The following is a 15,641-nucleotide window of genomic DNA, read 5'->3' on the forward strand; positions in this document are numbered from 1 at the left end:
AGAGAAAAGTTCAGCTTAGAATCCTTTCAGCACCACGAAGCGTAATAAAGTAAAATCACCAAGCAATATCCTGTTGAGCACTGGAAGTAATAAGATCAAATGGAGAAGGCTAACCAGTTTAAAACCATCACCTGCAAACAACACTAATGAACCTTCGAGCCAGCACAATCTGCTATTTAGCTGCACCCTTCTAGCCCTTGTTCAAAGGCACGAGCACCACAAATAAAGCAAAAGCACAGCTAGCACTCAGTTTCAGGAAGTAGTAAGAAAAAGCCAAGAATGTGAATACTGGATAACTTCACACATCGGATGTGTTATTAACAGAGCTGTGTGAGAGCTGCACTATAAGGTTTTCTCGGTAGGGAATCTGGGCAGAGCAGGAATGTAAGAATTGCACAGGAAATTGGAACGCAGATCTCTCAAGTCTTGTCGGCTTTATTTCTTTTGCCTCCCCAATAGTGGAAAGAAGCGACCTTTCCCATTGCCCCTTGACTACTCCAGGATGGGCAGAGGACACAAGAGAGCCCACCAAACGCTGAGGCTGAGCATGTGCCCGGTTAAGCATGTACTGAACCAAGCCATGGGCCTGGCTCCAGCCTCTGAGAGGTTTATGTTATAGAGGGAGGAAGACCTTCCTTCTTAGAAGCTGCACATAGAAAATGAGCTTACTGAAAAGTCTTCCCTGAAAGTTTTACAGCCCATTCTGTTTTACAGAAAATGTGTACCTCCTCCAATTTTTAAAGCACCTTATAAATCTCGTTTCCTGAGAAACACTGCCTTGCTTTCTTTATTCTGCATTTCAATATATCATGTATTTTTCGAAAGTGTTTAAAATCTGTTGCTGCTGGTGTATAAAGCTTCCCCACACGCTTAACAGAACGCATTGGGAATGGAGGGAAGCTTATGTATGTGGCAGCTGTCAAACTGGAGTGAAACAAAATTAGGAGTTGCTAGACTATCAAGCAGAATGCTACAAACCTTACATTCATTAGTCTGGGTGCAAGAAAAGACATGTAGCAAACACTGAGAAGTGGGTTATACATCAGACACACAAGACAAAGGCAAATCCCAATGTAAATTACTGTTATCTAAAATACTGGAAGGGCTAATAAGATTATCTTGATGTTGGTACATCTGTTTCTTCTATTGTGCCAGTCTTCCAGGGACTCAGCTGGGGAATCTTTCTTAGAAGTTGCATGCCATACAACTGAGCAGTATTAAACTTTCCTCTGGTGCCTCTCTCAATTGCTTGTTCCAGATGCGGCTATTCCCAAGAAAACGATGATAGCTTGGATTCACTTTTATTTGCTACTGAAATATTTTCAGAGACAGGAGGGGCAGAAAAACAGTCAACAACTCTTCTTTTAGTCTACTTCTTCAAGTGTTCATAGGTTAAGAGAAGCATAAAGAAACTGTGAGCTTATTCTTCCATTGTCAGTTCTGCAATGGCAGCTCTAGAAGCTATCTATCCACTTCTCTTACTCACTGTGAAAGCCCAAACCCTCACTGGTAATCCCTATCTACAAGTAGAGATGCTTATACACGTTATGTTGGCTAGTACACTTATACATCCATACTTAGACAGGCTGTGCTTTGCCCTTTTAAGCAAGGCACAGATTAAATCAAGGTAATGGAGCTAGTATTCCAAAGTGACAACAGAACATTTATTTTTGTTTATCAACTTTTATCTAACCAAAATTGTTGGCAAGGAAAGCAGCAGGAAAATATACCTCCAAATAAGCTATTATGCCCAGCATGTCCTACAGCAAAATCATTCCACATTGGAAGCCTTGTGCTATGTTGGGCGAAGCCTCATGCTATTTAGGGGCTTTGGGCTAAGCCCTGAAAAAGATCCATCCTTATACTTTTCCTGAGCCTGCCCACTATGAGAAGTTTACCCAAAGGCTGAACATAAGTTATGCCTTTACTCAAATGAACTTTTAGTAATCAAAGTTACTGCTTCAGCTAGCATCACCTGATAGGAAGGAACACCTGTAGGGTTACCACTGTTTCATGCCTTTTATATTTATTTTCATGTGAACTTAGTCTGTACACACAGCTGTTAGTAACTGTGTGTGCCCTTCAAGTCCTGGCAGTGAAAGTGTTGTTATTTTGGTTTAAAAATGAACCTTTGCACCAGGATATACAGGGCTGCTCCCATGACAGTGATATTCCCACATGGCTCTTATTTAAGAAAAATTATTCTAACATCATTTGACACACACTTCTCTGTGGTGGCTTTCCAGCCTAGGGCCTATACATTTATTTCACTTCTTACAGAGACTTGAATTCCATATAAGCCTTCCTGGATCCCGGTTAAACAAATGCATACAAGGTCTGGTCTGTAGGTAAACTGTTTAATACTGCTGATAAAGCATTCAAATCCACCATATGAGTCTGGCATTGTTAAATGTAATTACTCACAGGAAAAAGAGGCAGAGACATTTGCTTTTCCTTTTGTCTACTACTACATAAAGATTAAAGTGCTTATTCACAGAATGATAAACTAGACACATGAGACCAGTTTTTTGGGGTTCCTTCTGCTATTTCTCCTCTGTGGAGAAAGAGGGTCCTCTAGAAGGCAAATTCAGTACATCTATATTATGCTTCTGCTCTGAATTTGTTCTTGAGAGAGAATAGGCTCTTCCACTTATTATCAAGGGAGCAGAGAAAGATTTTCCTCTTGTGCATAAAATCAGTTTGTCAGCTCTTTACAATGCTAAACAAAAGAATTCTGTGTGAACTCTTTTGAATTCTTCCTTTGGGTTTAGATGCCGCAGCTCCATTTGCTAAGGACTGTGTGTGCCATATCTTGCGCAGGGCATTGGTCAGATCAGACTTGTTTTTCATCCCAAAACTCACGGTCACCAAATTCACCAAATTACATCTCATTGTTTACATATATTTTAAGACCTTCCATCAAAAATGCTTATTTTTCAACATATGTTTGTATACTATATGTTATTTCAGTGTTGACAAGTTGCTTATTAACCTTTCCCTGAACACTTTCTTCTTATATTGTCTTTAGACTGCAGATCTGCTTACGCTTTTTTACCCTTGGCAGGTGTAACAGAGGTGAGAGAAAGACTTTGTAAGCTATACAGCACTTCAATTTGGCAAAGGGAAAAAAACTCTCAAAAAGCAAGCACCTTCTTTCCCTCGATAAATGGCGAGTAGTTTAAGCAATCAATGAATTTGCCAGTGTATCTATCATCAATTCATATTTACACAAAGACGCTGTAGAAACAAACAACAGAAACTAACAGTGCTGGAACCATCATCTAAAGAAAAGAAGTGATTTTTAAGCTTCACTTTTATCAAGCTAACAATAACATTTATGCATCAACTACTTTATAAAACAACAATTAAAAGCTTGCAGTTAAATTTTGGCTTTCTGAAAGCTTTTTAATTGACTTTCTGGAAGCAAGTATTGAGCAACAGAAACCTTTGCTAGAGCTCAGCAAATACTAGATCTTCTGATTTGATGGTCAAAGAAAAAAAGACTGAACAAAAAGTCATTTTACCCAGACTAAAAACATTTAATTTCTAAGTGTGTCTTTTTCATTTGAAAAATGCAAACTGAAGTAAGCACACTGAATGATGTTCCTTTAGAACCAAAAAATTCAGACATTTCATCGGAAAAAGATATGAAACATTCAGACATCCTAAATTTCCCCTCTTTTCATTAGCTGAAAAAAAATAATTGCAAAGGTATTTTAGTAGGTCCAACAGATATTCTTTAGAGAATTGTCTAATAGCTACACTAGTTTGTCCAGCTCCAACTCTGTCCTTGTGATAGCTTCTCATTTAGAAACCACACCACAGTAACCAGCATTATATCAAACTTAAATGAGCAGCTCTTTTCCTTCTTTAAAAATAATTAAGACAGAGATTACCAAGGAATACAGATGCTAATGCTTTAAGGACAGGTGCGGCTGGAGTTCGAGTGGAATTCAAATGGCAGCTTCAAATTAATCTGTTTACCTGATAATAAGCTAGATGTCTTCCCTCAAAATACACCATTGTCTGGTATTCCATAGGTATTATTGGAGGACTAGGTTTTAGAAACTGTGGGCATTCTTCTTCCTGGGGAGATAAACATTTTACACATTATTTGAAATAAAAAATCTTACCAGAACAAGCTTCGTTGCTCTTTGGACAATGAAATTATTGTTCTAAAGAACTTCATGCTTAAAATACAGTGACAGATTTGATTACACCCTTTCAAATTAGACATGCTAAAAATGACTACAGCATATGTCAAAGCTATGGGTGATTATCTTTCCCAGCCTTGAAATCTTGCTCCTCCCATTGAAGTAAAATAGTAAAATGAACAAAAATATCCTTTCAGGAGCTATTCAGTCTCACTGCTCCTCCTCGATCACACCCTTAAATTCCCACCTCCGCACTGTTACTAAAAAAAAATCTTACACTTCTGGAGTTAACTCCAGAATCATTTTTATATTCCTAATTTGATCAACTGATCTGAGAGAAGAAGAAAGAAAATATTGAAGTGCTGTAATAAAAAACTAATAATTTTATTTTTAAACATTACCATATTTTGTTTAATCACATCCTGTTTTGAAGAGGATTCCTCACAGATATGTCTCTTCCAGTCCCATTGGCAATTCCATCTATTGCTTGCACACGAATAGCATCTACAAATATAACATGATAGTCATGACAAACTGTCAGGCTTTTTCCTCATTGACAAAAAAAAATAAATTAAATTCCATCTTTATTCATGGAGAGTAGCTCAAGCTGCTACAGTATCCTTACTATATTAAGCTGAGAACTTTACAATGAGAACAGTTCAAGAGCCCCCAAAAGCTTCTTTTTTCCCTTTACACATGACTAAGGAAAGACCACCCACTGAGAAGACCACCACATCTCTCAGCATTTAGAAATGATCTTGATCAACCTTTATATAGAAGGTTGAACAATGCGTTGTTTGAGTTGGCTCTGCCTGCCCTGGGGCACAACGTCTCCTGGAGGAGCACACTGGCAGAGTCAGCTTTGACCATCCTAGCTGAATCCATCATAACCCACATCTGATATTTATGAGTAGGTAAGTGGATGTCCACATAGCTCATCAGCATGTACATTAGCAGCTACAAAAACGGGAACTCAGTGAATTGGCCATAATTATATGTGCCATGAATATTCACATTCCAAGTGTTTTATGTTACCAGTTCACCTGTGCCTGTCAACCATTCTTAACTCCATTAAAACATAAGCAAAAGAATTTGGACACTAGAAAATTCTGAGAGTGCCAAAGGCTTATTTACAAAACGATTCAAAAACTCAGCTGCAAGCTACCTGAAACACAGTTACAGCATCTAAACACTTAAGAAGCTGAAATACTTACGGCTGATTTTCAAAAAGATTCATTGCTTCTTCACAGTCATAAAAAGGATAAGTATATGATGCAAAAAAAATCTTTTTCTCTCCAAAGGTTAGCTGTAATGGAACTGAAACATGATCTATCACAAAAAAAAAAAAAAAATCATCTAAGTAGTTGTTGAATTCTTTAGCTCTTGAGTAGAAGGATTTAATGATAATGCTTTCATTATTTGTACAGGATGTAAGTAAACATTTAACTATGCAGTTGACACTTCGGATCTCATGATCAGTTATGTTTTACATCTATGAGCTCTGTATTCATCCTTAACAAATTTTTCAGTAAATAGTATAGGGAAGAAAAGCATCAATGAAATGTGATAAATGAAAGAAGCAGAATCACAGATAAGCTTTGGATTATGGAAGTATTTTTTCATGGTACTGACATCATATTAGAATCTAAAAAAATAAAGAAAACTGAATAAGTAGAAAATTGAACACATGAAAAACTGGCATGAGAACAGTCATTTTAAATAAAGCATTTTCTTAAATATGAGTATGTCTTCATGTAAAATTACGTGTTTCATTCGTGGATTAAAATTGTCATCATCATGTAAATTAAAACAAGTGATCTTTGTGGTTACTGCTCAGGAATGCCTGCAATGCTAAGTTACCACAGACACTTGCAATCTTCAGTTTGCTGAAGTACACGATTTCTCCACAAATATACTTCTCATCTGAATCACTGCTGAGCTAGAGTGGAAAATTTATCTTTAGAAACTGGTGTTTTTCCCAGCGAAGCTGTCTGAAATACCTCTTGCAGAAATCATTAAGCCCTTGTGACAAGCTATTTCACAAGCTATTGGGCAACTTCAAACTCTGCTTTCCTTGAACAGGTTCTTGAAAGAGCGTGAGCAGCTTGGCTGGAAGTCACCTTTGCCAGTGCTGGGTCCCAATGAAGATTTCAGACTAGTAGACATGCCAGGGGATTTCCTAAAACTGGTACTGCAAGAAAGCATCATTCCTCTCAAGAAATATCCCATTCCCTTTAGAAATGACCATAGTTGCAGTAAGCTGGCCCTGTCTAAACTCCATAGGGTTTCTTAATAGCAAGCGGATGTCTCTGGATTTGTGGTCACACGCTATTAGGAAACATCACCTGCCTTAATAACTGTTTGTCTTCTGCTGAAGGGTCTGCCCAGCTTCTGAACATCTTCATATTATTTTCTCAACATCCTTTCAAATGGATCCCTCCGTACCAATACTCAGGGATGTATTATTTCTAGATGACTGGCTTACTCCAGTGCCATCCCTGATAGGCTTCTAGTCTCATTGATCATGTTGAAAGATGGCACACTATCATGTTTATCAACCTAGTCTCCTTATGTCTTGCTTTACAAAATATTTAGGTACCATGAATTGGCCCTCAATAAGGGAGTGCTGGTTTAACACTTACCATAACCTGATACCTTCACATAACTCAGCTATCTTAAAACTTAAGAGTGAGATTTTAACTTTGTTGTTCTCTGGGCAAATAAAACTGTATTTTGGCCTGTTTCAGCCTTAAGAGAATTGAAATTTATCTTAAAGTGCTTCAAAGTACTGTTCTGACAGTTCCTGGCAGTTCTGGTACATACAGATCTTTAGAATCATAGAATCAGTAAGGCTGGAAGGGACCTACAGAGATCATCTAGTCCAACCTCCCTGCTCAACCAGGGTCACCTAGAGCATGGTACACAGGGTTGCATCCAGGCGGGCCTTGAAGATCTCCAGAGAAGGAGACTCCACAACCTCTCTGGGCAACCTGTGCCAGTGCTCCGTCACTCTCACAGGGAAGAAATTCCCCCTCACGGTCAGGCGGAACTTCCTGTGCTTCAATTTCTGCCCATTGCCTCTTGTCCTGTCACATGGGACAACTGAAAAGAGTTTGTCCCTGTCCCCTTGACACCCTCCCTTCAGGTACTTGTACACATTGATCAGATCCCCCCTCAGTCTTCTCTTCCCCAGGCTGAAGAGGCCCAGCTCTTGCAGCCATTCCTCATAGGGCAGGCGCTCCAGCCCTCTGATCATCTTTGTACCCCTAGGCTGGACTCTCTGCAGTAGCTCCATGTCTCTCTTGTCCTGGGGAGCCCAGAACTGGACACAGTACTCGAGATGAGGCCTCCCCAGGGCTGAGTAGAGGGGCAGGATCACCTCCCTTGACCTGCTGGCAACAGCCTTCCTAATGCACCCCAGGAGACCATTGGCCTTCCTGGCCACAAGGGCACGTTGCTGGCTCATGGTCAATTTGTCATCCACCAGCACTCCCAGGTTCTTCTCTGCACAGCTGCTTTCCAGAAGGTTAAGCAGCATCTCTAACAGCTGAAAGAGCACCTGATGCCTTTGTGATACATAATAATTAGTGTTGTGTTACTGGTTTTATTGCATGTGCCTATGTTTCAAAAAACTACGAACTTGAAGTGCGAATCAAGTGATAGTTAGGAAATAGCACAAGAATTATGGTTAGCAACAAACCTCAAAGCATATAATCAGTGGTTCAGAACCATGATGCAGTCTTTAATTATATGATCACATATTTTTCCACTGGGCTTACTACTGCAGAAGCCAGAAAAAACATAATAAAAGAAAGAAAGGCATTAGGAGAAACACTATGAGAAAGAATAGCCTTGTGACATGGTCCAGAAAACAAGTCACTGAACTACAGCTGGGAAGAGCAAACATTAAACAACAGAATGCAAAACTTTACAGCTAAAGCACATATGCTGCTCTCTCAGTCTCACAGCCAGACCTGAGTAATGTTTTTCTGTTCATCTCGGACAGAGAATAGCACCTCTCTAGCCCCAAGTCCATGCCTCTACCAAATTCCAGTTTAGGTTTCGGCAGAAACACTAGAAATGATAAAGCTTGTAAATATACAAATTTTTGGAGTTTGAGTAAATCTTTTTAAATTAAAGTTTAATTGGACAAAATCAAAGAACAATAGACTATTTGGGGGGAAAGAACTGGAAGAGGAAAAAATCGTAGGAATCTCATATATAAAAAGGTATAACAGAAGCAGCAGGCTATGTTCTTTCCTTTTATTATAAATGAAAGACAGTAGTATTTCTTTACCTTGACCTTTGGGTGTTGGAGGAATCAGATCAGGAGGATTACAGATAACAACTCCTTCTTTTAATTGAGCATCACGGATAGTTTCACCAAATGTACACACAAGCTGGTCACCATCAGTTAATGCTGGCAATGGACTTACAGTCAGTTCCACCTGGAAATAAAATTGTAAAAGGGTAATGTATTTAAAGAAACTAACTAAAGCCCAGTAAGATTTTTGGCCAAAGATATTTCAGCTGCAATTTTTCTTTCTGAAGCTGATATTTTGGTTAGTGCCACAGAAGGTGGTTCTCCTTTTCAATTTTTATTTGTTCCTATCTGCTAATCTTTTCTTCTTACCATTCTACTATTTTTTCCAGGCTGGGTATATGTTGAATTGTCTGGTACAAAATCCTCTTGTCCTCTCAATGCATACCATCAGATCAGGATAAAAATGTCTATACAGACACATCCTCAGCCTTTTGCCTTTTGCTGTCCTCAGCATGCAGATCAGCAACAGTAAGCAGAGTGGTTAGCACTTAAATCCTGATGACCTTAATTAAAATCACATTAATCTTAGTGGACAATGAAAACAAGGCAGGATGGGCTGGAAAAGCTGGGGTTTGAAAAGGCTGCAGACAAAAGTGGCTTCCTCAAGACCGTATGTACGTGCAGAAGAAAACTGGGATCTACTGAAGTGGCACAGAAAAGAAATTATGAGAAAGTACTGGTGAGGTTGTTACTGATATTTTCCTTGAGGAGTTTCAGTGTGCATTTGAGAAATTAAAAGCAAAATAACAAGACAAAACTTAGAAAAAAAACAGGAAAAAATTTAAATGAAATCTTGGATGCTGTCCTTGATTTAATTCTTCAGGCATATTAATTATACAGTTTTAAATTTTCCATTTTATACTGTATTATTTTACCATATGTGCTTTGCTGTTAACGGTGGAAATTACAATCACCCCTTTCCCATTGAAATTGGTGCATAATGTTGTGAGCTGCAAAACTTTTGCCGAATAAAGGAATCATGAGGAGAAGTGACATTAGTGATATCACAGGTAGCATATAAATGCTCATTTGAAGTTATGTTTCAGGTTTCTTTTTCTTTTTTCTACTTTGGCCTAAGATCCTGAAATGAGACACCAGAGACTTGTCTACACATACACAGAGATGCTCGAGAAAGTTGATTTGAAGTAAGAAAAGGTGTAGATTTGAAGTGGATCAATTACATTCCACTAATAGTTTTCTTCAACATAGAAATGGTCTTAACATAATGTTGTTCACATCACTTAGAAATGGAATTAAAACTGATTTGAATTAAAGTCTCCTTATTTCTGATTAAGAGAGATTAAAATTTATTTAATAACTTTACTCAAAATTAATCTGATTTTACTTGCTGAGCATCCCTAGGAAGTCTTGAGCCTGCACCAGGTGCTCCATTTGGAATCAGTGCAAGCAATGACACCCTGGTCACACTTTGAATACTGCTCAGCCCTGTTGCCACAGAGCTGTTTTGCATGCTGAATTTACCCTTTCCATGTATCCAAACTTCCCTGTGTAGGGAAATCCACTATTCATTTTAAAGGCATAGCTTCCGGCTTTGCTGTTTACTTCAGTTTATGCTCAAGTGAGCTGAGAGAGGATGTAAAGGCATGATGAAATCTGCCCTATCAATTACCTTTCATGGGTAATATAACATTGTATAACACTTTCACAATATTCAGACACATGTAAGCAGTTTGTCATCCATACTAACATCATTTTGGTTTACAGAGAAGGTCAAAAAGAGCATTTCTTAGAAGAAAACATGAACTGCAACCTGCAAAAACAGCAGGTGAGGAAGAACATTGTGAGAAACATCAAAGACTGAGGATCTCAAAACATAAAATTGTATTTTGAGTCACCACTGAATATAAAGAAGCGTAGATACCCATTTTCCTGGCAGTCAGATCAACATGCTCTAAGAATGTATAGGGAAAGCACCTTCTTGTCATACCTTAGCAGGGGTTGTGCGACTCATATTTCGAGGGTCAGCACTGATGATAGTCATGCACGTTCCACTTGGACTCCACAGCCAATGGTTCTCCTTATCAGCTGTTTCACAGTCTGCCCTCTTTGTGCACCTGATAAAACAGGAACAAAAAGCAACATTATAGCAGGACTCTGCTTTCTCTGAACTATGCAACATTTTCACCATTAGAGACTGAAATCACAAGACAAGATCACAGGGAATTTGCTTTAATATTGACCATTTGTGTTGCTATTAGAGTTTTTAATACTGATGAAATAAGTATTAACATGGCTTTGAGATATCAAAAAGTAAATGGGGGAAAAAATACATATGATATTTTGTACATCACCTAGGATTAGACAATCCAAACCAACAGACAAGCAATATTTAACACAGCATCAGGAAAAGAACAGAGCTTTTGCCAGATCATCTGTAATTAGGCTGATTAATTTTCACTTTGATATATGGTAAACTCCTCAATGAGTGAGCACTGCCTGCTGTTTCTGTAGGTCAGATGTACCAACATCTGTGTGCTGGCAGTAATAAATGCCCGAGCCATGAGAGGAAAAGGCAACAGAGAAGTACTGCTGGGGGTGCATGGGCTTGCAGATAGCTCCTGCAAAACTGCAGCACTAGGGAAGTAGCAGTGGAAGGTTTCATTCACTACAGCCACTGCTAAAAATCTCTGTGCCAGGGCACCATTAGGCTTCCTTAATCACTACAGGAAGGCAACAGCGGCTATGCACCCTCACTAAAAATACTGGGAGATCTTCCCAGCTTGCATTCAGGAAGGACAGAAGGAAGAGATGCTGGAGGACAGAAACTGCACATGTGGCTACAAAGGCCCGGCCGAGTGGGGGGAGCAGTTTCATGCATACTCTTTTCATTCTGTGCAGTGCTTAGGAGACAACTTGCTAGTATTTCTGGATGCTATTACAAAAGACTATCAAGTCAGGAGCTTTAAAACAGTACAATTGCTGCACAGTTCTGTCAACTCTACCCTTAAGGATATTACTTATGTACAAAGCCCACATCCATATAACAAATCTCTAAACACACAAAAAAGTAGTGCATGTGATCACGAGACAAAATTTGGAGTGGTTGAGGAAAACATGAGAAATAACGACTTCTTTTCTTTTGGGGGGAAAAAAATGTAAAAATTCATGTTTGCCTGTTCTCAGAGACCATTAATGCTTCAAGATATTGAGGTCAGTGGTCATATCAGAAACCTGAAGGGAAAACTAGGGAAAATTGCCTTTTGTATGATATATGACACAGCCTTCAACTCCCAGCAGCCCAGGAGGAGTTCAAGTTGCATATTCCAAATCCCCAGTTTTATACCCACGCTAACTGAAGCTCAGGCTTAAGAGTTACAGTATATTACATAAACCTATACGCAATGCATAACTTACTCTGCAGTGCTCAGTATTAGGCTTTGCATCGGGCTGTTAGGTAACTTAATGCAATAGTTCACATTTTTAGAGAGGAAGCTAGAAGCCTGAAATTCATCTGCATACTATAATTAAATAGCCCCTTTGTTCCAACTGCAAGGACTCAGAAACATGAATTCCCAACTGCTCAAGCCAAGGGGTTAATTAACTTAGTAGTCAAAAAGAGAGCTGTAAGACTGCTTTTCCCTCTCCCCACACCCATCAATGCCCAGTGTAAAGAAGAGACATTCCAGAATTGTTCTGTACTGTCCTAGTTTACGTATGTTTGAATATTAATTCAGTTAACTTCCACAGATAAGTCAGTCAAACACCAGTTCTGTTCTGGTAAGAGTTCAGGGTAGCTACACCTCTTGACAGATCACATTTATATAAAATCAGTACTTCAGACACGAACTGTCCTTTCTTTTCTACTCTCCTCTGTACTTTCCTGCTCTACGTAAAATATATGCTATATTTTCTGAATTTTAAATAGGGAATATTCCTTTAATTTCTGGGTGAATATTTGACTGTATTGTTCAGAGAGTTATAAAACATGCAGTTATAAGATGTATACTAATTTTCAGTACTAGCAGAAATATATATATTTTCTCAAACTAATCAAATCTGCAGAAGGCAACAGGGACTTTTTTGTGTGCATACAAGACTGAGAGTAGTGTTTGCTTGCTAAAATTAAATCTCTATCAGGAGCACAAGGCTGAGTACAAAAAGCTGGATTTGAGATGCAAAGCAGAACCCAATGTATGCATCAAATTTCAAACAATATCACACATGAAGAATACCCACACAACTCACCTGCCCTCTCTTACACACCAGCCACAGTAAGGGTCCTTTGCTTGAGCACACTTTTCACAGTCTGAGTACTTGTGACAGTCCTGTACAGGAAGTCGATACACCTAGGGAACCAAAAGCACGAAAAATTGTAGTATGTCTGAGGAAGACACAAGGAGATTGAAAGGTTAATGAATAGGATTGTACAACATTGTTGCCTGCCACAGCAGAAGACTTGACTAGTACTACTAGGATCAGAGCTCAGTTTGATTTTAACAAAGTCCATATGAACCAATCTGCTCATCCCCCCTGCTACCTTTACTTAACAAAATCCAAGTTCACACATTTCCTGCTCTTTTTTACTGCACGTATTCTTTAATCTCTCTCCAAAGTAACACTGGATGTTTTTCTAACCCAGGATCTTGATGTCTTAAAAAACAGTTTTTCAGTTCCTCCAGATTATGTTAAGTTACTTCTAGAAATCCACAGAACAGACACTGCACAAACATCTCTTCTAATTCAAGAAACAGCTGCTGCAGGAGGGATACTTTCAAATGGCTAACTAGCTAGGTCATTTCTTAACCAGAAAATCCTTTTCTCCCTATAGTTAGCACTGTGATAAAATTGTTCGGTAATGCATCCATACATGGCATTTTTGGCTAGAAGCATTTTAGAAAGCTTGCAAGCATATCAATGCCAGGGTGCTCGGGGGTGCTGCACTTCTCCACTCACAACCCTTGTGCCATGCAAAAGATTTAAGAAAGAAAAGAAAGAAAAAGGAAACAATTGCGACGGGAAGCAGCAGGGAAAACAGTGCCATCATTTCTCATACCCTCAATAAATACATGGCTTCTGATTTTGCTTTCCTGTGGTGGTGAGAATAAACAATTTTGTTTCTTTTTGGCATACAGAAGAACGAGCCAGCATACAGTCATCCCTCTTAATTACGCCGGTGAAACTGTGCAAGAGGGAGTGGGGGATGCTCCTCCTGGTGTTATGGATCACTGTTTCAGTTTTAAAGAGCGCAAAAAGTTTAGCAGCATGACCTGTAAGACAGAAGCTTACTTTTTCTACCTTTTTCTTTCATTTAAAGCAGCAGGCAGTTACAAAGTTACTTCAAAAGTCTGAATTTGGCCTTTCTTCCACACTAGGAAAGTTCAGTCTGACTCAGTTAAGGAAAAAGTCAGCATTTGATAGTTTTCATTTAATTACTTAGGTGTTCCTTTTCAACACTCTTCTCCTACTTCTTTTTCCTTCCATAGATTCTTATCTAACTAGAGCTGAGTTACTGGAACACTGTTTCACTAACTGGTACCCCTCTCGTGAGTAATTCAGTACCAATGAATGGCTTTTTTTATGACAAAGTATTTGTTTCATAACTCTGGCAGGCAGAAACAAGCCCTAGAGTCTCTCCAAGTTTTATGTAAACTTAATGGACTTTAAAAAATAGCTGCTCAGTCTTCAGTCAGCTTTGAAATGCAAAGAATCTAACTGTAGAGATTTTCTAATTGACATTCCTAATCAGAGAGATTGGTAAAAACTTAAACAAGCAAACGAACTAGTAACAATGCTAAGTGACTGCCCCAGGCTTCTGTTTTATTCCCAGCTTGATAGCTATCATAAGGAATTTGAGATTCAACCCTTTCTGTTTACTTATAATGAAGTAGAATAAGCAGTGCAGGGGGAGCGCAGTCTTTTCCAATTTCCCCTTGAAGCTGCAAGGGGCTTCTCCTAATCTCTGCATGAGCCCCGGGAGCAGCACGGGGAAGGGAGGCTGACTCGTGAAACACTTTGCTCTCAGCCACCCATGGCTACTGACACAGCCGAGGGAGGCAGAGGAGAGAGGAGGAGAAGCAAAACGGGAAAGCGGGCGCTTATTTCTCTGTGAATCTAACCTCTGTATGATCCTTCTCCTTATTTTCTCTGGATCTGATTTCCTTTAAAAGGCTGCTTCCAGCTATCACCCATCACAACATTACTTTCACTTTCGCTCAAGTGCCTGCAGAGCCCAGCATTTCATTTCTGCCTGCCGAGGCAGGCTGCATCTGCCAGTTAGCTTAGTATTAAGCATGCACATCAGCGCAGCTATCGTGCCCTTTTTCTTGTTTGCCTTTTTCAAATAACTCCAAACCATTTTAACTCCCAGGGCAGGCTTCTGATATATCTATTCCCACAACTCCCGGCTCTTCTTAAAACAGAAGCGCACATTCCAACATTTATTCTTCTCCCTTCGCTTGTGTCACTTTATAGTTTCCAGTGATTAAGGCGCTCATTCTCCTTCCATCTATCTAGTTCCAGAAGTGGGTGGGACGGTTCCTTGTAATTAACTCCTGAAGATGACAGTAATGTAATGCCATTACAGAGCTCCCAAGCTTAGTTATTCATACTTACGCTGAACAGATTTTGTAAAAGAAGACTATTATATATATTATTCAGAAATTGCAGTGGCTAGGAGAACTATTTGGAAAAGATTAAACTGAGTACTTTCTTTGGCAGCAAATTGCCACTCTCTAAATTTAAACATTGTAAGGATAGAATTATTTCTCCAAATTTTCTCTGAAAAATTAGGCTGTGGCCTGCCTAAATGCTGCCCTTTTGGGCAGACTATAACCAGAAAACTTGTCTTCCTTCAGGGTTGCTCCCATCCTTCATGCTACTCAGACACTCTTGAATAGCCTGCTAGGGACTTTGGGGCTTGCAAACAGTGTGCAGATTTGTCAAATAGGGTGCCAGGCTGTCCTGTCTTTTGTGGAGAATTTTGAGATTTGGAGTGCTGTTCCGAATCTGAATGTAAACCAGATTAGAAGTATCAGCTACTCCACAACATGAAATAGCCTCTCTCACACACTGGTGTATTATTAAATGCTTTATCAGTTACTAATCTGGCATGTTTTCCAACATGGCTTCTAGACTGAAAACCTTCAGCTAGAATATAGCATTCCCACAGCAGAAATCTATGAATCCTTCTGTAAAATAGAAAC

At 39.2% G+C, this 15,641-nt stretch overlaps 1 protein-coding gene across 5 annotated transcripts in view; it reads right to left on the bottom strand.

The window, feature by feature from the left end:
• PLXNB2 (plexin B2) overlaps window positions 1-15,641 on the bottom strand; it is a 257,671-nt gene that overhangs the window by 58,934 nt on the left and 183,096 nt on the right. For all 5 annotated transcript variants that reach the window (XM_062583102.1, XM_062583127.1, XM_062583094.1 and 2 more), the window contains 6 exons: window positions 12,685-12,785; window positions 10,427-10,553; window positions 8,452-8,602; window positions 5,369-5,483; window positions 4,556-4,658; window positions 3,985-4,086 (listed from right to left, as the gene is read on the bottom strand). In XM_062583102.1, coding sequence (XP_062439086.1) covers window positions 3,985-4,086; window positions 4,556-4,658; window positions 5,369-5,483; window positions 8,452-8,602; window positions 10,427-10,553; window positions 12,685-12,785 — 699 coding nt within the window. The remainder of the gene's footprint in view (window positions 1-3,984; window positions 4,087-4,555; window positions 4,659-5,368; window positions 5,484-8,451; window positions 8,603-10,426; window positions 10,554-12,684; window positions 12,786-15,641) is intronic.

The sequence above is a fragment of the Rhea pennata genome, chromosome 1, assembly GCF_028389875.1.
Source record: "Rhea pennata isolate bPtePen1 chromosome 1, bPtePen1.pri, whole genome shotgun sequence".
Lineage (NCBI taxonomy): Eukaryota > Metazoa > Chordata > Aves > Rheiformes > Rheidae > Rhea > Rhea pennata.